Genomic DNA, 27,655 nt, shown 5'->3' on the forward strand with positions numbered 1-27,655 from the left:
CACACTTGAAGAAGAGGGAGATTAACATCACTATTAAAAAAAGTTGTACCAGTGCTCCTTTGGCCATTTATTTTTCACATTGCACAGCTAGATCAGAAACTGAGGAAACAGGTTTTTTGTCTGCATTAGTTGTTGTCTCTCAGCTGGGTTCTGCTTATGGCTACAATAACTCTTGTGCTGCTGCATGGGATCAGAGTACCCAGCTGGGATCAAGACCTCTGCCTTCAGTGACAGTGCCAGGTAACATCAGGTTAAAGTGACCCTGAAACCATGGCCTTCAAAGGTCTTGCCTGAGGACAAGTTCCTAATACAGAAACTGTCAGGAGCTCTTGCCTCGAGCATAAATCTGAGCAGTGGAACAACATTCCACCAGCTGAGTTCCCAGAAACAGGAGATGTGTACTGGGAGGCAGGACCAAGGCAGTTTGTAGGTGAGAGCATGTGGGGTATCCTTCCCTGCTGCAAAGCTGGAGTTTCACTCTCTAGGTATGTATTGTCATTATGTCCCCAGGGTCATGGGAACACATAAAATTATGTACCCCAAAATCTAGATTTTACTGCCAAATATTTTCAAATGCATCTCTAATGGAGAAATAACAAATGTGTGTTGTTAACTAAAAGCCTGTCTCTTTATCATGCTTAAACAAAGACACCTTACTAAATAAGAAGAATGCATTGAGAATTCACTTTAATACATGTTTATTGGTGTCCTGCACTTTCAGTGTAGGAGGTTGGAGATGTAATAAAAAAGTTTCAAAATTTATTGATTCAATTTCATTTAAATCACTCTAAACAACCAGTGCTTTAGAGTTCAGAGAATTAACATTTACTGTCCATTACAAGCAAAATTTTAATATTACCTTTTTTGAGTCCACTTAGAACTCTTCTTTTAAAATTCTTCAGATACATTCCTCATAGTAAACAATACATTTCAATCTGTGTCACAATCAACATTGATAAGGCCTTCTTAACCATTTTATACCACCTCCACTGTTACTTCATTGCAAAACACAATCTTATTTCATACTATAAATACCCATCCATGCACAAAACACAGGGGCCAGAAGTTACACATTAATATTTCATGTAGGCTTCCAAGTCTTCCTTTACCCCCTCCAGGTTTATGGTACACTTAAAAAGATATCTTTAGACTTGGTCTACTTGGTCTTAAAATACAAATATACAGTATCCATAAGCATAAAAAAGTAAAGCTAGATGGCCTTACCATTTGTTATGAACTGCTAAAATCTTATACATGTACAATATAGCATCATGCTGATTAATATACATATTAGTTAAAGATATGAGCCAATAATGGGGATGTGGCCAAGCTTTATTGGTTTGTTTTCAAAAAGAAACTTTTCATATACAAGTAAAAAGATTTTTAATTTAAACTCATATGGACTACCTGAACCACACAGACATCTGTAAGCCCTGCTGAGAAATTCAGGTCAAACTGGGACAAAGCCTGCTGATTCATTGGAAAAGGAACACAACTGCTCATGGGTGACACCCACAGTATGCTGTTACCAAGAGAATGCAAATTTACCAGCATTCACATTTTCAGGTCTAGAACATTAATTTTTGCAGCTTACGTGGCAGTTTATACTTTTTGTATCTGTTCATCAGCCTCCAGCAGAAACAGTTCAGTACCTTGACGTTGTCATAGATTTTTCTATATAAGTAGATATATAGTACAAAGTGTAGATAGTGAAACGAATAAGCACATATATACAGTCTTTGAAAGGCATTTTTGTGACCAGTTTAGCAGTGTTTATAGAAAACATTTAAGATAGTCACATTCTGCTGATACCACTGTATTGCAAACTGTCAAGCCACATTTCTTATATTAAACTTGTACTGCATTGTATATTGTACAACAGAGAACGAACAATCTTAAGGTGTGACACAATGAAAAAAAAAAAATACTAGATTGAGTAAGGTAACCAGCACAGGGCTTAATTTTCCTGAGGTTTGTAAGAATTTTTTAAACAAAAATCACAGTGACCAGGCTAAACTGCAAACATACTGTTAAGTTTTAAATATACAGTTTATACATAAGTTCTGTGCATGGTCGACTCAACTGTGTATGTTCATGCTGATGTTTCCTTTAAATGACTCGCCACTGCATAATACTTGTGTCCTTTCCTCCTGTGGAGATGAGGTGGGTGTCTTCACAGAGAAAATCTACATTAGTTACATGACTACTGTGTCCACCGTACACATGGCTTGGAGCCTAGAAAACACCATATTAGTGAGAATAGCAGCTGTCAGAAAAGCATCTCATTAGAACATTCATGCAACAATGGAACCAAGGCACCATGTTGTCCTCTTGAAGTATTTTAATATTAAATTAACTTTTAAATTTAATTGTTATCTCAATCAACTTTAAATAAATCCCTTAGATGTATACATACTCCCATTCTTTCTGTTCTGATTTGTTTTGGGATTTTTTTCTTTTTTGTTCATAGGAAAACAACATTTAATACATTTGTGCAAACTGCAAGAGTAAATTTTTGGGAAATACCTTACCCTAAACTGTGAGCATGGATATGAGAAGAGATGTACTTTGCCAAAGTCATCTCCTGTTGATAGCAGTTTTCTCCCATGGGATCGACAGACAGCGTTGATATCTGTGCCATCTGAACCTTCAGGCCATACACCTGAAACACAGAGAGACTAATTAAAGGCTTTTATAAAGGAAATAGAAGTCATGGTCTAAGTTTCTGTTAAAGTATTAATAAAGGATGACTTGTTTAAGGAAAAGAAAAACCTATAAAAATAACTGCATCTGAGTCAGAATGTGTACTTCCATACCAGCTGAACTCCAGATCCTAACAGATAATCAAGCACATTTAGAAACCCTTTATTCCTTCTAGTCAGCAAAGTGCTTTTTACTCTGAGAAGAAGCATTCTGCTGAATTACACTCATGTGTCTGAGCCTGAAAGGATTTTCATATGGTTATGTGGAAAAGTAACAGTTACTGCTTTTATTTTCCCTTCTCCTTATGTATGAATTAACACACTTTTTTCATATTACATGGGCATGTTTTTTAGACTAGAGTATGATCCAAAGGTAATTTTTTCATATTACTAAAGTCTAAAGTCTATGAAAAAAGACATTCTATAGTTTAAATTATTATTTATTAATTAATAGATCCCTTGAAAAGGAACTGAACCTACTATAAGGTTTTCAAATGCTTTTGTTCTACTGTAAGTACTTCTCTTCCTTCACCACATACTGTACTCTTTGCTGTTCTTGCACAAAGTAGCGTCCTAAAATCAAACTGTAAGGTCAACAGTGCAGAGACCAAATCTGTGCACCACATCTTCAAAGCCTCTGAATACTTGCCTGTAATAAATTGCAATTTTACTAAAATCCACCCAGTTATTGAAATGTCAGGATTTTGTATGCAGTACTGCAGGCTTTCTTTGGTTATGATTTTCTAATTTAGATTTTATCTAATCCCTACTCAACATAAAGGGCACCAAGCTTTCAAGACCACTGTCATCTTTAGTTATACTGTGTGTTCTGCCATCATGACTTGGCAAAACTCCTGCCATGTCTTGGCTCTGTGATTTTCAGTGCCTGTCCCTGTGTTGCCCATCCTCTGCAGTGTGCCCCTGCAGCCCTGCCCACTTGAATGCACACTCCCCCTCTAGTGCTGCTGCAGGTCAGAGTGAGAGAGTTGCTGCTCCCCTAAGAACTCCCAAGGCACACTCCAGTTCCTCCTTCTTCGGGATACTTCTAACCCCACAGCAGGCATTTGCCATGCACCGTGGGAACAGCTATCCTTCAGTCACTGGGCTTCTTCCCAAATACAGCCTTTGTATCACTGCACACAATTCACTATGAGGAGGTAATTTCATGTCTTCATAAGGAATTACAAATTGCTGTAAATAAAATGCAAAGTCTGATTTGTAGACTGCTCTTAACTTTGCTGATGTGTGTGGAATGACATTGCTAGATGAGGGATAGCAAAAAAGGACCAAAGAAGTGGAAGCTGCAAACAAACACGATAATTGCTACTCGTGGAATTATGAATATGCAGAACAAAGAGGCACAGAAAAGCTTTTTTAAATATCTGCTTTGACAAGAAGGAGGCTATATGAATATCAAATGCTAGCTGGAAAGAGGCAGGAGTCTTCCCAAGAGGTCACTATGACAAGCTGGAAATAACCCTTGAAGGAAATGGTTAACTGCCATTTTGAAATGGGGAAAGGATAGTAGCAGGATTTTTCTTTGAATCTCTTGGTTCTTTCAAAATTTATCCCAGTGCCTCACTCAGTTTTTATGAATATGCAAATTGAATCCCCTGTGCTGAAAAAGTAGTCCTTATTTTTTCCCATCCTCTGCAGACCTGGAAAAGAGACCATTTCCTTTCTTGCATTTGAAGACTGATGGCATGCTATTTTTTCCTCCTGTTTTCTAAAAGTCATTCATTACATTTCTTCTCCCAGAACAATATTTAGATGGATAATTAATTATTCTTGCTAGTCAGCACATTATCTGTTGGTCCAATGTGAAAAACCAGAAGCAGCCATTCCAGCTGTGACTGAAGCCCATACTGATAAAGGGATGATTGCTTCACATTTTGCATGGCATCCTTTTCATTACACATTTCACTAATGTATCTGCCTTTCCTACAAAAGCATAATGCTGTTGACTCATGTTCAGTTCGTATGCAAAAGTAATCTGATCTTTCTGTGCAGATCTGCTCTCATCTGTTCTGCATTTGTACAACTAGGTTCTAACCATTCTAGTAGTCTCCTCTTTGACTCTATTGAATTCCTTCCTTTTTTCATACCACTGCTCTGTTTCTCAAGACAACTTGCTAATCCTGCAGCTTTACACCACCTACAAACTTTACATGCTGATTTATCATGCATGCTATTAATAAATATATTCAAACATAATATTCCATTTACAGTGTTCTAGTCAGTTTTGAACCAAACCAGACTGAGTTCTGCTTTGCTTGCAATGTTGTCAGGCTTTGTACATTATCTTAGATTTCTTCTATTCCTGTCTTTCATTTCAAACACTATTTTTTTCAAAACTGGGCATGTGCTATGAACTGATACCTTACTTATGCATCCAGCAGCACATGGCTTTTGAAAGAGCTTATAGATAAGTAAGTGTTTTAAAGTCTTTGCTCCTTCACATTTATGTGTTTGTATCACTAAAACATCCTCTCTTCCCTCAAGCACACTTCTTTACATGGTATTGACTTTCAGTTGAATCATCTCTAAACACTTCTAGGCTGACTAATCTGTTCCCATGCTCAAAGACAGGTGTTCAACGGACCAGAGTTCCTTTTTCCCCCTGCATTGGTTACGCTGAGCTGCGGGTGTTATGCATAGTTTGGGATTTTTATGTGGTTCTACCAGAGAGAGAAAATATCCCTAGCTTCAGTCAGCCATAGCTACTGAAAAATCAATATACTAGAAGCCCCACATCCTGGATGCTGTGATTGCTGCTTCTGTGTCCAGTGAGGCCATCCCAGCAAGTATATGAAGATAAAGTTTTAACTGGCTGCTCTGAGGCCCTAAAGCACTGATTGACTTTGAATAAAAATGGAGTGGTTTCCAACTCATAATCTATGTGCTTCTTCAATTTATTATTCTAGCCACTCACTTTGCACTTTAGCCTCTCTATATGGGCTCTGAAGGTATATATATGATCCTGCAGATATTGCATTCATTCTCTAGTTTTTCAATACTTTGCCTGCTCTCTGTGAGGTGTTGAAAATAAGAACTAATGGTCTCAAGTTGACACTAACCAGTTTAAACTCCTACCATGGCTTCCTATTTCCTCTTGAGGACTCAAGAATTTGGAGCTTCTTATACTCAGTGTTTGTAACCATCTGTCCAGTCCTGCACACATTGTAGAATGAATATAAAGCTTCAGACTACACTGGGGAAAGCGGATCCTTCAAAACTGGCAAAAGAGAAGTCCCATGGAAACAAACTGTTGGATTTTGTCACGTTTTACTTTTTGAATTTCTTTCACTCCATTTAATTGCTACAGACTGCATCACAATACATGATAAGTTTTTAATGAAGGAGACTATCATCAATTTTGTGTTTGCACAGTAACCAGAGCAAATGAAACCAGTTCTGGTAAGGGGATTTGACCCAGTAACTGCCTAAATACATGGCAATTTCACAGAACTGGTACTTAAATTAAAAATTATGAGAAGATGCTCTACTATGACAGAAAGGGCAGTGTGTGATTTTTTCCTTATCTCTCACTTATGTTGTAATATGATATTGATACTTGAAGCTAGCAAGAATATTAAATCAGAGTCTTTCTGGATTGAAATAAGAAGACAGATTGTAATAAAAATGGCATAACAGAAGTTCTGTATTTTTCCCTGAATTATGAATAGTCATGTTTCATAAGCAAAAGTTGGCATTCCAAGTGTTTGTTAATAGGAAGAATGGTAAGAGCTTGTAAGAGGAAATATACTTACCGAAAACATGGAATCCTAAAGTACAGGTATAAGTGGCCCATTCTATATCTCTAGTTGTTTCAACACTCACAACTTGTTTACAAGCAGAGGGAATCCCTACAAAAGAAAAAACCCCACATAACAACATATTTAATTCTCAAATTGTATAGATTTCTGGTTACACCAGATGAATTAAAACATATGGTTGATCTTGGCAGTTATATGGTCTCATTTAAATTTTAAATCTGTGTTAGACTGCCCGAACTTCACACAAAAGGACTAAATATAATTCTTACTCACAGTATAAGATTTCATAGTCTCCTGAATTAGACACGAGATATTGTGAATTAACAGACCAATCCAGATGAGTAATGAAGCTGGAATGACCCTACAAAAAGAAAAATTATTGTATTAACTGCACTAACTGTGTGTCACAATGTGACAGTATTAATACAGTGTAATACAGTATTAATACAAAATACACTTTGGGTGTTGATACTGAACCAGGAGAAAAAAGGTTACTTACTGAACATTTGCCAATTCTAGTGTACTTTCTTCCATTTTCACTTACACCATATATATAAATACAGTTGTCATGGGAACCTATTGCCAAGAAGTTTCCATCTATAAACACAAAAGTGAAATTGCAATTATTCCTGTAAGAAAGAACTTAGGCTAACTTTGACAAGTTTGTTTGAAAAGTCACAGACAAGAGGAACTGTTCTTAAAGGCCTTGATACTGAAAAATGAATAAATGAAATCTTATTTTTTATTTTCCAGTTGCATATTGATGTATCTATCAAGACTACAAAACAGCAATTTGATATAGCAAATATAACTGTTAAAAACACATGATATTTTTGGAAGCAGCTACAGTCCATTTAGGGCTAACCTGATTGCAACAACCAGCAGAGTTTAGTCTTTTTTTTTCCCCTTCTTCACAGGGAAACCATATTGAACATGTTGGGGAGGGAGGGAAAACAAAACCAGAGCTTAAGACACCACCCATAAAGTCCTGCCAATGTTTCATGGCACACTTATTTTCAATTTCAGTGTGGCAAGAAGGGACTTAGTTTAAAACAAGCCAACCCCTAATTTAATAAAAAAATTCAATGCCTTTTTTTTCCCCAGTAAGTAAATGCTCTCAAACCTGGTGAGTAACGCATTACAGACAGCTGTTCGTTTCCATCTGTGTGTACAGTGACCAAGTCTTTTGTTTCTGTGTCAAACACAAACCACCTGTTGTAAACACAGAAAGAGGCCAATAAATCATTCCATAAGGAATTTAAATCTACTGTAATCTTGACCAACTTTTCTTCTGTCAAAATAGCATAAGTTTTATACCAAGAAGAGAAAAACAGCAACTGCTACTCAATTTGGTCTATTTTTACTTTAACACAAGGATAGTTTCTTTCACATCTTTTTTAACTGCAAAAATGCTTGGGCATTGACCCCAATATCAGTCTTCAGATTTCAGTGTGTTTTAGTATGTCATGCATAAGAATAAAGTAAGCATTGTTTGTGATGTCCCTTCTCCTTTAAACACCTTTCTCTATGCTATGCTGATGTTTAATTGATGCCTGCGTTAAGTCCTAGAGCAAGGGAAAACACAAGCAAACATCAGGACCATTCTCTTCTGATAGGAGAAAGAGATGAATTAATTTATTTTAAAGTGAATCAATTAATTATTTTTTCAGTACTTTAATTTAATTGATTAATTTTAATGAACAAAAAATTAGTTTGTGGAAACGTGTAGAAAAGACAAAGATAAAATTTGCATTTCAATACTTGCATCAGATTGCTAAAGACAAAGAGAAGATTACTCTCAAAGTTTCTCCTTCTGTTTTACTTTATTTAGTAAATAAAGTACATTCAGTAACAAAAGTAAGTCCTTTATTTAGGGCTGATATAAAAACTGAAATAGGCTTGCCTCATAACCTACAAGCTTCCTGTATGTTCTCAGTGAACTGGAACTCTTTTCAGTACTAACAGCCAAGCCTGCCCTCAAGTGACATTAAAGGAGAGGGAGAAGTTAGGCAAAAGCAGTCCCTCCTATGAGAGACAACCACAGATAAACCCAGCAGCTGTCCTGATGTCACCAAGGGCTCAATCTGCTGCCTAAAATACTCTCCTGCACCTCAGTTTCCTCTGCCTTGTTTATCCCTCATGCTCTGCAAGCAGAACAAGTCTCTTAATGTGCATTTTTACACTATATCTAGCACAGTGGAACATTTGCCAAATTTTTTAAAGCCTCTGGTTGTCACTGCATTAGGGATCATGAACCACTTGCTACATTTTCCAACTCAAAGAATTTTTTAATGTGATTTCCTCCATGCAGTCCTAAAGGCCTTGGAGGAAATCTCCCTCCACTACATCAGACTCCTCCTTTAGCCTCTCCTTTGTCCCAGCGGACACAAAGATTTAACATTTAGGTCACTGGTAGGGTGACATGCCTGGTCTCACAGCTAACCTAGAGTTCCTGCCCTCTCTAAATGTCCTCCTCCCTGATCCTACACTGTCTCTCTCCCAGGGAAGAAACCATCTCTTTGTTCATGCAACAGTGAGCAAACACAGGGTGCTGGCCCAAGCCTAGAGTTTCTAGGCACTAAGGCAATACAAATAAATTTCACTGTGACATTCAATAGAAATCAATAGGGAATGAAGATGTGCCATTGCATACATCTGCAAAGCCAGAACATGAGCTTGGATGTGAGATGGAAAAATCAGTGGGTTTTGGTGCCCAAGGTGTAGCTCTGCACCTCTTACCTTCCAGTTAGAGTCCCTACTGCAACAACAGATGCTGAAGGATGAAAACCTGAAGACTGTGCTGGATCCTGAAATGTTTCAGAAAGAAGCATGCTTTTTTACCAGTCCATGTTATCAAGTTATAACAAATATACAATTCAATTATTTGCCTCTGGAACATACTAAAACTATCTTGTTGATTTTCAGGGGTAGATTTTTTCTCTTACAATATAAACTTAAAGCATAAAAAAGCATTTTTCACTAATTGAAATATTATCTAATTAACTTCTTTTCCCTCTATACAAGGCCACTCCTGTCTTTTCTTTACTCCCTAAAAATAATTTGGCAAGTGATTTCATAACAATAACATTGGCAATGGCAGCTTCTCAACAAATCACAAAGAAATAAGAGATAAAAATAACTTCTTAAACTAGAGCTGACCTTAGAATTAAGCTTCAAAGCTGCAGTTTACCTACATTCTGAAGGACAAGCAAGTCCCTTATTCAACAAAGGTATGTGGCACTTTGCAGGACGGGTAAAGCCTAACTCCTACATACACCAACATCTTTTTCCAGCACCTGCTAAGCTGCAGCTCAGTGGGAGATTAAGGGTTTCTTATTTGGATGTGCAATTTTAAAACACTAGTGTTTTTCTTGCAATTTAAACATATGCCTAAAAACAAGGTAAGCATTTTCTTTCTAATACTTGTCCAGCTACAAAGAATGAGCTCCAGAACTTTTCAGGTTATAGCAGAAAACACCAATCTAGCTTTCCCCCCCCCTCATTAAAACATAATTTAAAAATGTAAGCAAAAAACCTAGCCCAGTGATCCATCTCATAGAAATGCTTGTGTCCTTAATTTTCTGTATTTTAAAACAATATCACATCATAGCTCTTTCAGTAAACTTGCTGATATTTTTAGTAATTGGAAATTACTATCCCTAGAGGCTAGGTGGAAAGGATATTCTCATTAATTATAAGCAAGTGACTAATTTAAAAGAATTACTAACTCTAAGGAAAATTTCAGAGAATTGTTTAGATCCTGGATTTCTATGCACAGCTTCTAAAACACTACAGCATTCCAGAAAGGAAAATTTCCTAATGTTTTTAAAGTAAAATTTCACAGCAAATGCAAAGATATTTCATTGAATAAACCAGAGGTTCAAACAGGGCATTAAATCTAACTTGTACTCAGAACAGCTACATTAAAAAGCTTTTACATTGATCTCTATGACAAAAATAGGTTAACATGAAAGGATTTTTTCCCCTCAATATTTTAAGGTATTTTTAAACAATAATCTTAAGAAAAACCAAAATGACTAGAGAATTTCTGTAACAGGAGAGCTGTATTTAATAAATTTTATACCTCTATAACCTTGTTCCAGATAGGATGGTGAGTGGTTGCATCCCAGAGCGTAATGTGTTTGTCATGTCCACATGTGAAGAACTGAGGCTTAGAGGAATGGACTGCAAGTCCCCAAAGCTCATCGGTGTGGCCCTGCATAACCAGAGATGTTTTTAGACAAGAAGGTCAGGCCATCAGAACTAAACATGTTTAAACAGTATTAAAATGGCCAAACTATATATTAAAATGTTCCAAAAATATGTTTGCTCTAGATAGATACATATTTATAATTATTCTTATTGCTGAAAGTACTGTAATAAGAAATCAGATGCATATTTATAAAAATTAACTTTAAACAGGATATTTACTGCTCTTACACACCTAGAAGTGCTCTTGTAAGGAAACCCAGCTTACCTGGGTAATTGGGAAAAAATCTCCTGACAGCGTGCCCTGTAGGACGAAGTTTCTGGTGGTTCCTATTAATACAACGTCCCCTTTTCCCTCTGCTACTGTTCTTATTGGACCAAACTGCTCTGGAATCTGTGGTTGTAACAGACAAAAGGATAGATAAGTCAGACAATTTGTCAGGTATTGCCATTTTTAAAGTAGTAAATGTGTTTTAATAAATATTGCACAGCAAAGAAATGAAATAAATTAATACATGTGCCTGTCTTGCAAAACTTTATAACAACTTGCATCAGCTCAATAACTTCTACAACACTGCAAGACAAGACATTCTTATCTACAGACTGCTCAGATAAACCAAGTATTTCAAGAAACACAAAAGATTCCTTCATGCTGTGTTAATTCAATATTTAATTGCAGCTGTGATATCAGACTAAGCATTTCTACTCAGCATTTTCTTGGGATGAATATTTCTTTAATTGCAGCCTAGGTTATGAAAGAGCCAGTGCAAATCTCTAAAATAAAGTTCAAGAGAAGATGTAAAATAACAAGGAATACCAGAATATGAACAAAGAAGAGAAAAAGAAGGACACCACAGTTAGAAACAGCACAACAAGCATGTCCCTTGTACTGTGTTAAAAACTGAATTACAAAAAGAGACATGCCAGCTGTGTATATATTTTCAACATTAAATAGTATAATTATTATTATATAGTATTATTATTTATTTATTATTTAATATTATATAGTAGAGTTGAAGCCCTTCCTCAGACTTTTCTGCTGATTCTTCTCTTACATTCAGTATGTAAACAGTCAAAGTAGTTCTGTCCAAACAAATTCTGCTTTAATCTTCTTGGTTCCTACATAGCAGCTGGAGTAATTTTCAGATTTTGTTTAAATTACATTTTAAAAACAACAACATCAACCAAGAAATAAATGAAAAACTTTAAGTATTAAAACCCTAAAAAAATCCTGACATCATTTTGGGAAAGAGGAATGTATAAAACCATTTCAATACTTTAATACTCTGAAGTTAAACATTACCTCACATTATTAAATGCAAAGAAAGGAAGAAATAATATGGAAAGATCCACAAGATCTTTTTCCAGTTACCACAGACCTTAGAAAGGAAATACTATGTTAATGAATGGGCAGTCACGGGAATGACCTGAGGACTGAAAACTTAGGAGTCCTGTGCAGGGCCAGGAGTTGGACTTGATGATCCTGATGGGTCCCTTCCAACTCAGCATATGAAAATACTGTATTTTACCCCTGATTTGCTTTCCCATAGAATACAGATCCATAAGAAAAAAAAAAAAAAAAAAAGATCAAAAAAGCTTCTCAGAGGACAGTAGAATTTTATTTTAAGTAGCAAAGTAATTTCAAGATAGGCAATATCACCTCAGTTTTGTGAATTTTTTGGTAGTTTCCGTTCCAAGATATTAGCTTTCGGTCTTTACCACCTCCTGATACCAATGTGCCATCTCGCAGCATACACAGCGCAAATATTCCACCCTCGTGTGCTCCTTGAACTGCGTGGCTTATTCTGTTGGTACCTGAATAGAAGAAAAAAAGGCATTATTACTGAAATACTCAGCTTAAGAACTCCTTTCCCCACATTTTTTTTCTCCATTCCTCTACTATCTCTCAAGGATTGCATTTAAACAATGGTAACAGTGGGGACGGGGTGCTGGACCAAAACACACAGACCCACAGAAGAGGCTGAATTAGTACATCTTATGATACATTCTCCCCACCTCAAAAATGAAAATATACATACTCAGTCTAGGTCAAGAACAAAATTAAATAGGTCAATTTAAACCTTTCAAGGGTGTTTAAGTGAAATCATTTGACATCACATTTGACCTGCAATAGCACTACACAACTTATCAGCAAAAAAACCATAACCCAGTCACTTTTATCCTCCAGATATAAGATATTCTACAGCCTCCAGATCCTGAACTTGTACCAAAATCTGACTAACCTAGAGGTTCATGTATATCTGGCAGAATGTGCTGGTCATTCTCCAAAGGAGCCTGTACTTCTTTACTTATGAACTTGGCTTGTTCAAGTAACTTCTTAGACTCAACACTGTCAAAACCAACTACATTAGATTAAGTATCTCTAATTTGGTGAATCATTACTATTATGAAGTACAAATAAATGATTACTGGTGATTCTATTACTGAAATGTGCACCTTGCATCAAAGCTTGGCTAACTTGATGTTTAGCACAAGTGAGGGGCTGATGGAAGTTAGGAAAAACCAATTGCCTTTTCCTTCATCCATGTCTATGGATATAATGTGTCAGTCACAACTGATTTCTATTAAGAGAAGTTTTTGCTAAGGGTACTCTGACCTAGTGGAAGCAGCCCTCTCTTGCACATAGAGGTCTGAGTCAAAAGTAGTGAAGGCAGAGCAAGTACACTGTACTGAGACAGAAAAACAAGAAAAATATTTTTGTCCAGCCCTAAAGAGCTGGCAGAAGTTGAGATCTTGAGCACACAGAGAATTCCCTTTTATTTCTGGGAGAAGGGCAGAAGGGGCTGCTTGCAGTCAAGGCAGAAATTGGTCTACCAGCATGGTAGCAAACTGGCCCCTGAGAAGTGCACTGTCCCTTTCTCCCTTATCTGCTGCTGGCAGTCGAAAATAACAATAAAGAACAGGAACATGGGACAGTGCAATTTCTAAAGTCAGTTTAGAAGGAAAAGTGTTGAAGTGCCTTGGTATAAATTACCATAGGAAAAAGGAAAGGAAATAAATGAGAAGCCAAGTTACAAGTTATCATACCCACCCCTGTCCCCAGCAGTGTACTGGCCAAGGAGATTATTAGTTGACAGTCCTTGGTTGAAAAAGAAATCTACAAAAATAACTCAGTAAGGCTCAACTGTTTAACTAATTCATTGTATTGTTTTCAGGGTCTTATCCCTTTGAGTAGCATCTTGGGAGAAAGCACTGAGTAAATAGGAAAAAGCTGTCATCCATATACCTTCTTCCTTTACTAATAAGAATCCTTTAAGGGATTCTCCTTATTCCTATGCAAGGCATCTCAGGCACTAAGTACACATTTAGGATATTCCTGCTGTTTGCCCTCTGGCAAGCATTGCCTTCTGCTGCCTAGAAAAAGGTCTCTTCTTTCTAGAAAATGCTTTTTAAGAAGTTCTTCCTATCCATCTGTTCTTCTGGAATAAAGCTGAGGAATTCAATTAGATCTGAAAACATTTTAGCTTGACTTCCTAGGATAACAAATACTGCTATTTTTTGTCTTTTTAAAAACTTTTAAAAGTTTTTAAAAGACTTTTTAAAAGTGTGTGTCAATAGACATAATTTCTGCAAACAGTAGAGAGGGACAGGATATGAGACTGGAGATCATCAATTACATTAGCAATTTTTTTTCTGTACAGTGATTAAAGAAAGAACTTTTCTTGGCATCTCTTACATCAGTAAAAGCCCCACATGCTGGCATGGCTCTGTGATTCAGTATTTGACTATAGTGAACACATTCAATAGAATTTTGTGCTCTGGCAGTTAGATACAGATAATTCTTAACTTCCTGTAGAAAAGTATCCAGGCACAATCTGCTGGATTGGTCTTGGGAAAGAGCTCAATATAAAATTTATTCTTCTTGAAATGAAGCTCTACACTCAAGTCTACACTCACAGTCTAATATTGAGGTTAATAGTGAAATTTTATCTTACCTTTCCCCCAAACCAAAATGTTTCCACTTGAGTCTCCTGTAATAGTATCACCATTTTCAGAAAAGGTCACACACAGGACAAACTTTGGCTTCTCTTGTTTCTGCATGGTTATGAAAAATATACACTCACAGCAACACACAACCCATGGATTTTAACTTTATGCATTTGGTTAATTTAGTTTAGTCTTATACAGCTCTATTATCACTTAAAAATCTACAAGAGTTAAACATGTTCCTACAGCCTAAACAGAATAATCTGTGCAAGGGCAGAAGAGGCATCAGCTGAGGCTTGTGGCCCAATCCTGCACTCTTTAATTGCAAGCTGGGGAAAGAGTGAGTGAGAAGTCTTGCCAACATGTAACATATGACCAGGACTGCTCTGAGATAAACCAGCTACTGCAGAAAGCCAAAGACTTGCAGTATTTAGAAGTGGCCAAAGTTTCACACAAGCTTTATTATTATAATTCTTAACTCCAAAGTTTCTAGGAGAAAAAAAAATTACTAGAGGGTTTGGCTATAGTGTAAGAATTAAGGAATCATCTCTTGAAAGAAGCCCAAGTTTCAGTAATGAAACTCCTGCATTTAAGACATTGACAGCAACAAAACAATTAAATGTAAGGGAACAAAAACATCACTGGTAGCTTCTAAGGACATTATATATTTTTTGTTGACAACCCATGTGTATGATCTCTTTCTTCTCCAAACTAAGAGCTGTTCTATGCTAGGACCACCACCCTTTTCCAGCTCTAACCATCATCAAGATCAACAGAGCTAGAAGAGGGAGAAAAAACAATTTAAAATGCATGAAAAATAAAATGTAACAAAATTTAACTGCGTTCTCTCACCATCTCCTGCTGATTTCACACAAAGTATATTAACTGACATTGTAAATATTTGTTCTGACTATCCTTGGGAGCCACGACTCCACAAGCAGTTAACTCACTGCAGTTATCTGCAGTCACTGCAAACATCCCTCAGTTGTGCGTGCAAGTGCTGTACAGCTTAGTCTATATTCAAGAACAAAACCAAATCAAAACCTTGGAATGAACATTATATTTACCAAACAGTGGCCAGCTCAATCTGTATTTGAATGACATATGTGCATATGTCTGAGTAGAACAGAGGAAAAGGGAAGAAAATTAATACAGATGTAATTTTATGGGGTCTTTCCTCTCACAAAATAAAAATATCGTCCATCACTCTCTTTTTTATTTTTTTTTTAATTTTTTTAAACTTGAGTTAATCATAGAGAGTTTTAAGGTAATTTTTTATTTGCATAGTTTGTGGCTGTGAGGGTGGGGGTATGTAGCAAAAAGATGATAGGAAAAAGAATACAAGGAACAATGGGTAATTGCATTTCAAAATTTCAGTGAAGAGGTTTTACCCATGGAAAAGTTCTCTGTGCTATACCATGAATGCCACCTGAACCTCTGCAACATTTCAAGCTTAATAATGATCACTTCTTTTGATTTACTCAAACCTTATTTCTGTATGACTGTATCATTACTATAAACATAAAATTAGAGAAATATTTTATTTTACCTCAAATAATCCTTGCTTTTTAATAAGGGAATTTCCTTCTAGTGTCCAAAAATAAAGGTGTGATTTTCCACAAGTAACTATTATATTTGTATCAGTAGGGTGAAAATCTGCAGCAAATACAGCCTCATTAGAGCACTTGGAAGGAAAAAGAAAAACATTGTATCAAAATCTAAAATACAATGGAAAGAAAACAATATTACACGGTTCTCTAGTTAGGTAAACTGATATTTCTGCTATAAGAATAATTCTGAGCTATTCATTTACTAACATTGACTGGAACACTTTGTAGTCAAAAATGTTATGTCTTTATAAGTTAGTATCAAAATGTATCCTTAAAAATCATGTCACATAATGAGCACTTTTAAGCAAAAGATTAGTTTAGACGTTTTTCCTGCACATGCTCCCATCATTACTGCCTAGAATTTTCTAATCAATTCTAGAATGACAACAACAGCAAAATTTTAAAAAATCCAAAACTATTGGGATAATCTTAACAGAGAGGAAATATTCCCTTTCTTCATGTTCCTTGCCTTTTATACAGTGAAAGTGTTAAAAAGGCACAAAAAGTTTAATACAGAAAGACATTTTATTACAAGAAACCAGATCTACATACAAGCAAGTAGTACAAAATATCTTATTGCAACACCTTGACATCTGCCAGCTTTTCTTCTTTCTGCCAGTCCCACACTGAAAGCACATGGTCATTGGAGTCATCCACAGAGCACAGGCTACTTCCTCCGTTCTGGGGCAAAACATGGGAAATATTAATGCATCACCCAAACAACAAGAGAAACATATAAATACACATTCAAAATAATGAAATACTTATGTGTAAGTGCGATATTTACACATATTTACACTTTTACTGTTATACTTGTATTTAGATCTCCATAAAATATAATAATTTATATGGTCATGCTAAAAAGGGTACTAGAAGAGGAACTCTTGCAAACTGCAAACAAGTATCAGGAATGTGGTAGGTGTCTCTTTACAAATATTCAGTAGTGGAAATTCCAAAGTCAAACTACACATCATTATCTATTTTATTAAGAAAGCTTTTCCTGATAACTATACTGAAATTCCTTCTTTGCAATTTAAACCAATTATTTCTTCTCAGATGTCTGTTAATACAGGAAACAATTTTATTCTTCATATTGGTATAATGGACCAAAATCAGAAAACATAGTAAGGAATTAGAAAACAACTTATTCTTGACAGGTGTCTTTTTTATAGTTACGACATTTGTCACTCTTTCTAATCTTAATTACCCTAATTCCTTCATTCTTTCTTCATTCTTCAGGCCCACAACACACGTCAGACACAACTACAAAAACTCTGCCGAAGCAACCCATGAGGTGGGGCAGAGGCAAGACTAAGAAACCTGAAGGGAGGGCCATCTAAAGTGGGAAAAGTGCTGCTACTGAGTGAGAAGTGATGCTCAGAGCAGGCCAAGCTGTGACTGAAATCACACAGCAAACATATTAAATGCTGGCTTTCTTCTGGCAAATGCCAATAGTGTGCCTCTGTTATTATGCATCTATTTCCCTCCAGAGGGGTATTTACAGAGCATTTGCTTATTAATCCTTTTTATTTATTCTTCAAAGTTGACGTCAAGCTGTGTTAGCTTTCACCTTTGTACTCTTAACAAGTTCTCCCAGTACAGCCCTCTCTTTTCTACTTTCTATAAACATAGTTATCAATGGATTTCAATGAATTCACTGAAGTAAATTTTGCCTAGGGAATATACCAGGTAGTCCTCTTCTATCTAAAAATGCTGTCAGGACAACCAGACAGCACCACATACACTTCTTACGGATTCTGTTGTACACAGGGGGCTTTACAACTTGCACATGTCAGGTCACAGACTCAAGTTTTTATATGGCACTCAAATGCTGCCTATATCAGCATGTAAATATTTCATTTATCTCTCTGACAGATTAGAGTTCAAATGATGGTGCCAAGAGGCAAACAACAGGATTTTACTTTTTTACAATCCTTTATCTATATGCCTTTGCTGCTTTTTAGCAAAAGATTTTGATTCTCCTATGGGAGCCTCTGTTTTTAAAAAGTCTTTCATCAATCATTTTGGACACAGTGAGAGGGTTAAAAGGTGCAGAGAGTGTAAATTTCTTATGCAGGGAGAAACAGAATAGCATGATTCAAGAAAACTAGGGATGCTGAAATTTCAAGTACACAAGTATTTTTGCAACTTCCAAAGAAATTAATTGCAGTTTATTTTAAGTACATGGTAAATCTCAGAATGCTGAGATATTGTTAACTTTAATAGCAACCTAAACTGTTGGAAACAACTGGGCTGCAAGCTTTCCTCCTCTAAAGAGAAACCTGAGAGAAAAGACAGCTTGGAAGTTTGTTTTGGTCACCTAAATTTGAAAGATTTCAAAGGTCTTTCCAGCAAACTGTCTTAATATGACTATCCATTTATTTTACTTACAGATTTAGAAAAAGCAATGCAAGTGACAGCCCGGTCAAAAAACCCCATTCCAATGACATGAAGTGTGTTCAGAGTTACAGAATCCCAGACACGCACATGTGGTGGCAATTGCTATAAAACAGACACAGAAAACATCAGCTCAAACAATGATGGAGAAAACTGATCAAGATTTGAAAAAATTAGAATGCATCTGAAAAAAAAAAAAGTTCAAACTCTTCTTTACAATTGTAATCAGAACGAGATTGCTTTTTGTAAATAAAATTCCAGATGTACATCCTGGCCCCAGATCAGCTCCCTGTGAAAGCTCCGGGGTCCCCCCGCCCTCCATCCCTCCCCTCCCTGCCTTTGGCTCCGGGAGCCCCGCGATGCCTCCCACGGCCACCAGGGGGCAGCCCCGGGCAGCTGGTGGAGTCCCTCGTTCACAAGCAGTGAAATTGTCCTTTAATATAAATAAATATATATTTAAAATCCCCAAGGCCATAGCAGTACCTCAGTTATATAAGTGGCTTTCATATACCACATTCCACTCAAGTACAGACCTCAAACTTTTAGGTTTTATTTCATAAATACAATGGTAAGTAAAGAAAAGCTCCAACACATAATAAAAATTAATAGTTTACGTTACTCAGCTAAGTTATCTTTATATAAAACTTATATTGCATAACTGGTATTTCTTTTTTTTTTCACTGTCCAGGTTTTGACTGGGAGAGAGTTAATTTTCTTTTGAGTAGCTGGTGCTGTGTTTTGGACAAGAATAATGTAGATAACACAGATGTTTTGGCTGTTGCTGAGCCACACTTACCCTAAGTCAAGGACTCTTCAGTTTCCCATGCTATGACAGCGAGAAGCAGCATGTGAAGCCAGGAGGCAGCATGGTCCAGACAGCTGATCTGAACTGGCCAAAGGGATATTCCATACCACAGAACATAATGCCCATAATGCCCAGTACATAAACTGGGGAGTTGGCCAGGAGAGGCCAATTGCTGCTGGGGGATGAGCTGGCCTTCAGTCAGTGAGTGATGATCCATTGCACTGTATGTGCACTTTTCTTTCTTGGGTCTTATTTGCCTCTTTTTGTTGTTTTTATTGTTGCTATTATTATTTAATTAAAATTTAATCATAATAACAATAACAACAACTGTTCTTATTTCAAACCACAGGGTTTGTCCTTTTTCCAATCCTCCTCCACATCCCACTGAGGGGTGGCGGGGATGGAGTGGCTGTGTGGTACTTAATTGCTGACTGGAGTTAAATCATGACACACAAAGCAGTCAGCATATTGATAATCCAGATTTTATCCCAAAATTCTTTGGCATCTGCCTAAAAGTTTGCAATAGTTTGGTTGTGACAACAGCTGCATACTCTGCTGAGTAACTTTTTCCTCACGGCTTTTACTGCTTCTGCTTGTTCCCATTCTTTTTCCCTTTTGTTAGCTCTTTGGAGCAATGTTCATCTTACTCTGTTCAGATAAAGTCTCACCTTACAGATAAGCTTACAATAATACAGGTGGCAATAGAGAGAAAAATATTCTTGCCCGGATGATGGCAAGAGTAAAAGTTTATTTTTTTTTCAGCAAACAACCCAAACCCGTTCTTTGTAGTTTGGTTTTGGTGGCTGTGATCAAAAATGAAGTTGTATACTGTACAATTTAATGTCCTCCTTAACTCCACATCCATCCACCCTCTCAGGTCTCCTTTGCAGCCTTACCCCTCCATGCCTCTCAGAGACCAGCTCCAAATTTACCTTCAGCCTAAGTCATGGAACCAGAAACCATTGACTAGTCTTGATAATGGAATTGGGAAACTGATAATTGATAGTATGCAATAGGAACTCTCAAATTAAGTTTTGCTTCTGTTCAGTCCAAAAATATAAGACCAATTACAGTAGGAAAAGAATACAGCATGTATCTTAATAACATATTCTTATGAAATATAAACAATCATACATCAGTAAAGAAGCCACTTACTTTCCCATCCTTGGATGTCCCTGCAACTTGACCTGTTGCTATAGTGATCCTATCAGGATGAACAGCCAGACTATAAAAGAAGAGGCCAAACTTTAATCTATTGACTATCTATTTCAACAAGGTATTACTTGAGCTTGTAATAAACAGCCTTGTTTTAGTCATATAAAGCACACAGCATACGTGTAAACTTTTTAAGAATATAAAACCAAAACTGACAAAACAATTGTCATGCTCTTGTATTTTAAAAACTTCTGAATTCTTTTTTCACTGCATCTGCTTTGCATGCCATTCTAGAAGCCAAGTACCCTACAAAATTAACTGTGGTAATAATTCATTTAGCTTTACAAACCAGAAAGGCATCCTCTTTCCAGTAAACCTGATAGCTTTGAAATATCTAGAGACAGAAAATTTGAAAGAAGGAAATGAGATGGAACAGGTCCAAGCTAAAAATCTCCTTGTAAAACAACCAGATTATACTAATAATTCAATTTATGAAACATGCTCACAATTCAAGGAGATTTGGTTATCAGGCCTATTTTTGGCTTTGAGGGACAATGGGTGTTTCATAATGCCTAATTTAAAGAAGGGATGTTAAACTAATTTCATACATTAGGGCCCATCAGATAATCCAAGTGCTCTTTTTCAGCTACAAAATAGACTGGTATTATCAAGATAAACCATATGTGTATTTAGATTTCAGTTTAATGATTCTGATATTTGCTGGTATCCAGTATCCTCTGATCTTCAACACATTTTTTGTTTTTTTCAACACTTTGAAGCCCAATCTGGCATGTGTGCATCGCAGCAAACAAACAAGGTCTAGTTTACAGGCTATCTACCATGGGGTCAGCATGCCTGAGGACTACCAGGAAGGCCATAGGTGAAATTACAACTATTTTGCTGGTTAGGTTGAACATAAAGGAACTGTACAGGGCACCAAGCCCTGGTGAAGGGCAATAATAAACCCTACTAAAAAAGGCAAGGAGGAGATTCTAAAGAAGAAAGATAATGTTTAATCATCCTAAAAGAAGAGTAAGGAAAATGAGTGGCTCTATCTCAAATACTGTTTTATGAAGAAAAAAAGAACTGTTATTAGATGACTTACCACTTCACATCATCATTGTGACCAGTGTAATGTCTCTGAAGCTGCTCTTCGACATTGAACAGCACAACTACAGACGCGATGAAGTACACGGTCTCGCCCGTCGGCAGGAGATAGAGATTGCTGCGGCAGTCCCGGCCCCTATAGCCATAGCTAGAGTGTTGGTCAAGCTGCAATAACATCATCTACCGATGAAGAATGTTAAAAACAAGAAAAAAAAAAAGGTATTCTCTATCCTTGTAGTCTGTAGTCTCTGTCCTAGAATCTCTGTCTCTTGGTTTGAGCACAGCTTTATTACTTGACAACCTTCAGAACTCCTTCCCTTACTACAGTAGAGAGCTGAAGCACTTTGCAGACTTTAAAACCTACATATCCTACAGAAAATGCATAGCAAAGAATAGGGGAATTTGCAGATGTACTATTCCTTTAGCATCCTCTAGAATTTGCTAAATACCAGATAAAGGCAATGCTAGTTTTGTCCCAGGTGTATTTACTATTTACACTGCTTGACTAATTAAAATAGAAAATTAGACTTGATAGAAACACTAGTAAGTCATTCAGCACATCTCCCTGCATTACACAAGAATTGATTGCATTACCCTGTGTACAGGTTGATTCATTTCATTAATGTGGACATGACCAGTCAGATGGATAAAAACCATAAAAGGGTTATATCATCCATTCCAATTTATTTTTGTAGTATTTAAAAGGCAGTGGCCCAGATTCTGATGGTAGTCATATCAATATGAATATAAAATTAATTCAATGAAATTACTGGAATAATAATCTCATTTAGACTGAATGTTAAATCAGCCAAATTTTGTAGTTTTTATTCTTCTGAAGAGTCATTAGGGACTACAACTATTTTGGCTTTCTTTTTTTCCTGGGAACAGAAAGAAACAGCATTAGCAGAATCTTGGCAAAACAGAAGTGCATTCTAATGCAGTCAGTATGGAGGAACTGGCTGTGAAAAATACATGGGCAGATAATGAATCCCCAATTACATGATCTAAACAAGATACTTGTGCACTATTCTGGATGGTCAATGATAAGCCACTCAAACTAAAATAGTCATGTTAACATTGTTGAAGTAATAAGGTCAATAGTTATCCTATACAAATACCTATTTTAGAAGAAATAGCTTGCTGATTTTTTCTTATAAATGCAATAGAACCAGTGCTGCGTACCCAATTATTAAAGTGTGAATTCAGAAATAGAGCTTTTAGTCTCATAAACTGAAACACCTCAGCCCAAGTTTTTTGAGATATTAAAGTGTGATGACATTGAAACAATCAGTATCTTCAATTACAAAGAATTTACTATCAATTTGAATCTGTCTGTGATGGTTTGTGTTACTACTCTAGATTGCTGGACAATGATTTATTTGTTTAAATTTATTTTTCTCTCTAAGGCCAGACAGCATTATGAATTGAAGCCAACATAATATTTCCCTAGTTCAACAACATATAATCAAATTTATAGTGAAACAGCAGTTGAAGTTAGTGTAAGGAATTGAACTTCTATAAAAAGTGAAGAACATTACACAAATATGCATAAGTAACAAATCTCAGTGCACAAAAATAGCTATTAAATAGGAAAGATTACATTCTTTAGGGAAAATCTCCTTTCTTTACTATTCTTCCTGTGGGGAACAATGCTGCATTCAACCCTTCACATGACTGCTGTTGTCAAACACTCAATTTCTATCAGCCTTTTTTCTCAAATGCAAACTCCTGGGGTTGATGCCTCCTCCTCCTCACTGTTTCCCACACTCAGATTTGGTGGCTTCGACTTGGATTTGGTGAGCTGGCACTTCAGGGAGTGTTACCTTGACCTTTTCTTTTCATTTGGCCTGCAGTTTTTGTTTCAAACCTCCTGCTTGCCAAGTGAGTAGCTCTCAAATGGATCTGGGAAGGCCACTGCTCCCGCCCTGATGTCCCTAGTGCTGATTTCTCACTTGGATTTTCCACCTCTGCTCCAGCTCCCCTCAAACTTTATCACTCAGTGTTTTTGTTTCTTCGTGTCTTAATATATATGATAATATATCAAAGGTGTGAACCTTTTTCAGCTTACCCAGACAGCTGCTAATGTGACTGTAATAACCCTTTATGGTTCTGGCATGCCCAGAAATTGGTACACATTAGATTTTCTTCCGGCTGTTTCTCATCATACTGTGCTTTCCTTTCCATTTGTCCACACCACCTCCAATATTTTGTTTCCCTATCCCCATTCTTACATTATAGAGCATTTCTGGCTGTACTCCCACAGCTGGACTCATTTATCTGTCACAAAGATATTTTTTCCTATTCCAGTTCCATTACCCTCCAATCAAACAGTGCATCTTCTCCAACTCAACTGGAATGAATGCCTGCAATATTGCTTGGTTTTCTGCTGTATATGTCTTTCTTCTTAAATGATCTCATGCTCCCGCTCACAGTTTCTCTTCCCCTTGTTACAGCCTGTAAAGTGGGCATTACCTTCTCCCTCTTTTTTTAAAATTATTTTTAATTGTCTTTCTACACCTTCCATATACCTAGTCATTGCTATAAATGTTAAGTATGGATATAATGATTTGATTTAATTGCAAATAAATTAGAAACAGAAGAAGCTAGCACAGTATTTTTGGAAAAAAAACTACCTCCTCCTCAATACCATTTAGAATAAACATCTAGGGTTAGTTAGATTGTTTTATTAATTCACACCTCTTCTATTCCTAGACAATCTTAGGATTCTGCTGGGTATATACACACATCTGGAAGGACAGATGAATACTCAAACTAAAAATAATAATCCATCTGGCAAATATTCAGTCATTTAAATAAGCTTAAGTGAGAAACTAATGAGACTGAAATCATGACCTACTCTAATTATAATTTCTTATAATAGTCTGAAATATTGATGTCAGGTTCCACCTACATACTGTTAATGACATTCAGCTTTGTTTCATGGTTGGGTGTTCTGTTGTTTCAGCAAGCTTTCTAACACTTCCTCCTTATCATCCTTAGGCCCCCCAAGTGAGGAGCCCCGTACAACTGCAAAAGTCATAATTCAATTCGGTTGCGATAAATGGTGAGAACCTGTGCAGTTAGATGGCAAAATGTTGCAAGCAGTGTTTATCACTGTAATCTCACCTGTTTTATTAATTTTATGGGTTTTTTGTCTTTTTAACTCATCTTCACTTATTTATGCATGCACCATCTATGCAGTTCCAACAGAATGGGATAGAACATACAGCCTCAGCTGCAATAGGAATAATAAGAATGGTTACTAAATCTGTCATTAATCTCTTGTGAATACAAAGGGACTTTTGGAAACTCTCTGAACATTCTGAAACCACATGCAGTTCTATTTATACAACTTTGAAAAAGACTATATGCAGTTGGTCTTCTTTTATGAAGTCAAAGTAATTTACTACTTTCACTGCAACCAGAAGAGATTTTTTTTTTTAAAAAGAAAACCTTATGAAGAGGTCATCTCTCTAAAGTAATGGATATTACAAATAAACTCAGATCTTCTTGTGTTTATATTTTATCTTGAATAATCTACTATATATAATAAGATTATATAAAAGTGAAATGTCTTTTTTTTAATAAAGAATATATTCCATCATTATACTTAAAAGTGAAATAGGAAAACTGTTGTATGTAATAACACACTGATTTCTTTCAAGTTAGATTTCTGCAATTATGTCCACTCATAGAAGACAGTGGAAAAATCTGCTTGTTCAGTATTTATGGTGTTTAAGCTCCCTTAAGATACAAATCCAAATATTATTTTATATATTATATTTTATAAGTTTTATGCCTAAGCATGTATCAGTTGCACAGCACTACTCCATTCAGGGCTTATTCCAGCTGAATGTACCATCTTCTTAAGGACAATGGTGTACATTTTATAAAACAGTTAAAAATAATAAATTACTGCTAAGAACTAGAAAAAAACCTGAGCTTGTCTTATGCATATTATAATTGATAATCCCAGCTCACTACATTCTTATGATATGCCTAGTTTAATCTTTGGCTAATTAGCATGCTTCAGACTTAACCTTCAGGCAACATTTAAGCAAAATCTTTCTTAAGCTGCCACCCTGTTCTTTACAAGGTGAAGAACAGCAGCCTCAAGAAATTAACACCTATTTTCAATGGAATGTCACTTCACCAATTAAATGAACCCTATGACCTTAATCCTGCTGTACTTTAGCTCAAGAAGTTATTTAACCCAAATCATTATGGAATGATTGATTTCCAGTAGTCCTCCAGCACAGAAAGGATACACCCATTCCAGTTTAAGCCTCTTGGCTGGTAGTTCTACTTTTGCTTCCAAATTGTAAGATTCCACTTGCTCTTTGGGCATGTACATGGTAACAGGACGTCCACGAAGAAACATTTTTACGTATCCTTCCTCTACAAAAGGTCAGAAATGTTTAATGTTACAAAAAAAAGCCATCAGGGAGAACTCCAGTGCTCCTCCATCCCTTCCCACATAACAGTTTGGTGTATTACAATTATAAAACAACATGCAATCTCAAACTTAGAAATTTAGCAGGTTTTTTTTTTCCTAAATCATAATCACTAAGCAGAATTTTTTAAAAAAATATGAAGTCCCTTCTTCCTCTAAATATTCTGAGTAGCAGAATTAGAACTAAACAATCTCATGAAGAATTACAAAACAGAAAGGTTTGAAATTGATTTTTTAAAAAAAAGTTACAATAATATGGTTTTTAAATATTAAAAATGGAGGGGAATACACCAAAGATTACAATTAACACAGAAATACCACTTAAAATTATTTTTATTTTTTAATAAATGTTTACAGTTGAGCATCAGCATCTAAATTATTTTCCAACACTCAGTCTCATTCTTTGCATCCCAGTGTAAAGATATGCTTTACACTTGATACAGTGTTAGAGATACATTCGAAATAAGGAACACAAACAATTAGTAAGAGGAATCATGCTGATGTACATGCAGAAAATATATGTGCTTTAAGAATTACTAAACATTGAAAAAAGAATGACAACATTGACAGCACATTAAAAGAAAGGAAAATGACATACAGGAGAGAAGCTACAAAAACTCAATTGGCTGACAGAAGTAAACATTTCTAGAAGAAAATACTAAAAGTAATGTGTTGAACTGGTAAGAAATATTTTTGGGGCAGAGAAGCAGAGATTAATAACAGATCTGGAAGTACTGACTTGGGGACTTCATGGGGCTTATAAAACTAGGAGATCTGGGAAATGCCATGAAGGTCTGACTAGGACTTTTGGGAAGTGGCAAGGCCAAAGTGGGTGTCCTGTGAACTTCTGATGAAGTTTGTCCAGATTCAGAACGTGCTGGCTCTTGCTGCTCCATCGGCAGATCAAGGGGTGCAGCCTTGTTCGCATGCGAATCAAGCAGTTTTGGAGTCAGTGACATCTGTAGAGTTACTAGACAGAATAATCGTGGGCACAGAGGAAATGGAAGGGCAAAAGTAACAAAAATCATGTAAATGAAAAAAAAAATTATACAATTTAGGACTGTTAAACTATGCTATGAATTTTTAAGTATCATTACAAATATAACACTATTTTTCAAATTTGAAGGCTAAAACTTTATTTTAATTGGAAATATGCATATGCTACAAATCCTGACTAAATTAATAAGAATTATTGATTGAACAAATAAACATCATAGCAATGCTGTATTACTTAACTAGATGTGTATTTTGCCTTTAGACTAAGTCATATGGGAAAGAGATCTACCTGACCTGTCACAGTAAAGTTACAGCTAGGTCTTTCTAGCTTCAATTTACGGAATGCATACATAAAATGAAAGCAACAGAAAACTTAATGCTAAAAAGAAGAGATAATAATGATGAAATAATGGTGACAGAAGGTTGGAAGTTTAAGATGTCTGTTAAAATGATAGAATATTGGAATTGTTTTAAAAATCTACTCCAATATATCTGTA

At 36.1% G+C, this 27,655-nt stretch overlaps 1 protein-coding gene across 15 annotated transcripts in view; it reads right to left on the minus strand.

Annotated features, from left to right (window-relative positions):
- Positions 1–681: 681 nt before the first annotated feature.
- EML1 (EMAP like 1) overlaps positions 682–27,655 on the minus strand; it is a 121,211-nt gene continuing 94,237 nt past the window's right edge. For 8 of the 15 annotated variants that reach the window (XM_053945201.1, XM_053945199.1, XM_053945200.1 and 5 more), the window contains 18 exons: positions 26,902–27,132; positions 25,978–26,107; positions 21,708–21,857; positions 20,603–20,672; positions 18,637–18,747; positions 16,831–16,926; positions 16,185–16,319; positions 14,644–14,743; positions 12,348–12,502; positions 10,956–11,081; positions 10,563–10,694; positions 9,218–9,285; positions 7,602–7,690; positions 6,978–7,075; positions 6,752–6,839; positions 6,473–6,568; positions 2,532–2,662; positions 682–2,235 (listed from right to left, as the gene is read on the minus strand). In XM_053945201.1, coding sequence (XP_053801176.1) covers positions 2,110–2,235; positions 2,532–2,662; positions 6,473–6,568; positions 6,752–6,839; positions 6,978–7,075; positions 7,602–7,690; positions 9,218–9,285; positions 10,563–10,694; positions 10,956–11,081; positions 12,348–12,502; positions 14,644–14,743; positions 16,185–16,319; positions 16,831–16,926; positions 18,637–18,747; positions 20,603–20,672; positions 21,708–21,857; positions 25,978–26,107; positions 26,902–27,132 — 2,132 coding nt within the window. In that variant the 3' untranslated portion in view covers positions 682–2,109. The remainder of the gene's footprint in view (positions 2,236–2,531; positions 2,663–6,472; positions 6,569–6,751; positions 6,840–6,977; positions 7,076–7,601; positions 7,691–9,217; positions 9,286–10,562; positions 10,695–10,955; positions 11,082–12,347; positions 12,503–14,643; positions 14,744–16,184; positions 16,320–16,830; positions 16,927–18,636; positions 18,748–20,602; positions 20,673–21,707; positions 21,858–25,977; positions 26,108–26,901; positions 27,133–27,655) is intronic. The other 7 variants (XM_053945206.1, XM_053945208.1, XM_053945205.1 and 4 more) reach the window with 1 other exon arrangement.

Source organism: Vidua chalybeata, chromosome 6 (assembly GCF_026979565.1).
Source record: "Vidua chalybeata isolate OUT-0048 chromosome 6, bVidCha1 merged haplotype, whole genome shotgun sequence".
In the NCBI taxonomy this organism is placed as follows: domain Eukaryota; kingdom Metazoa; phylum Chordata; class Aves; order Passeriformes; family Viduidae; genus Vidua; species Vidua chalybeata.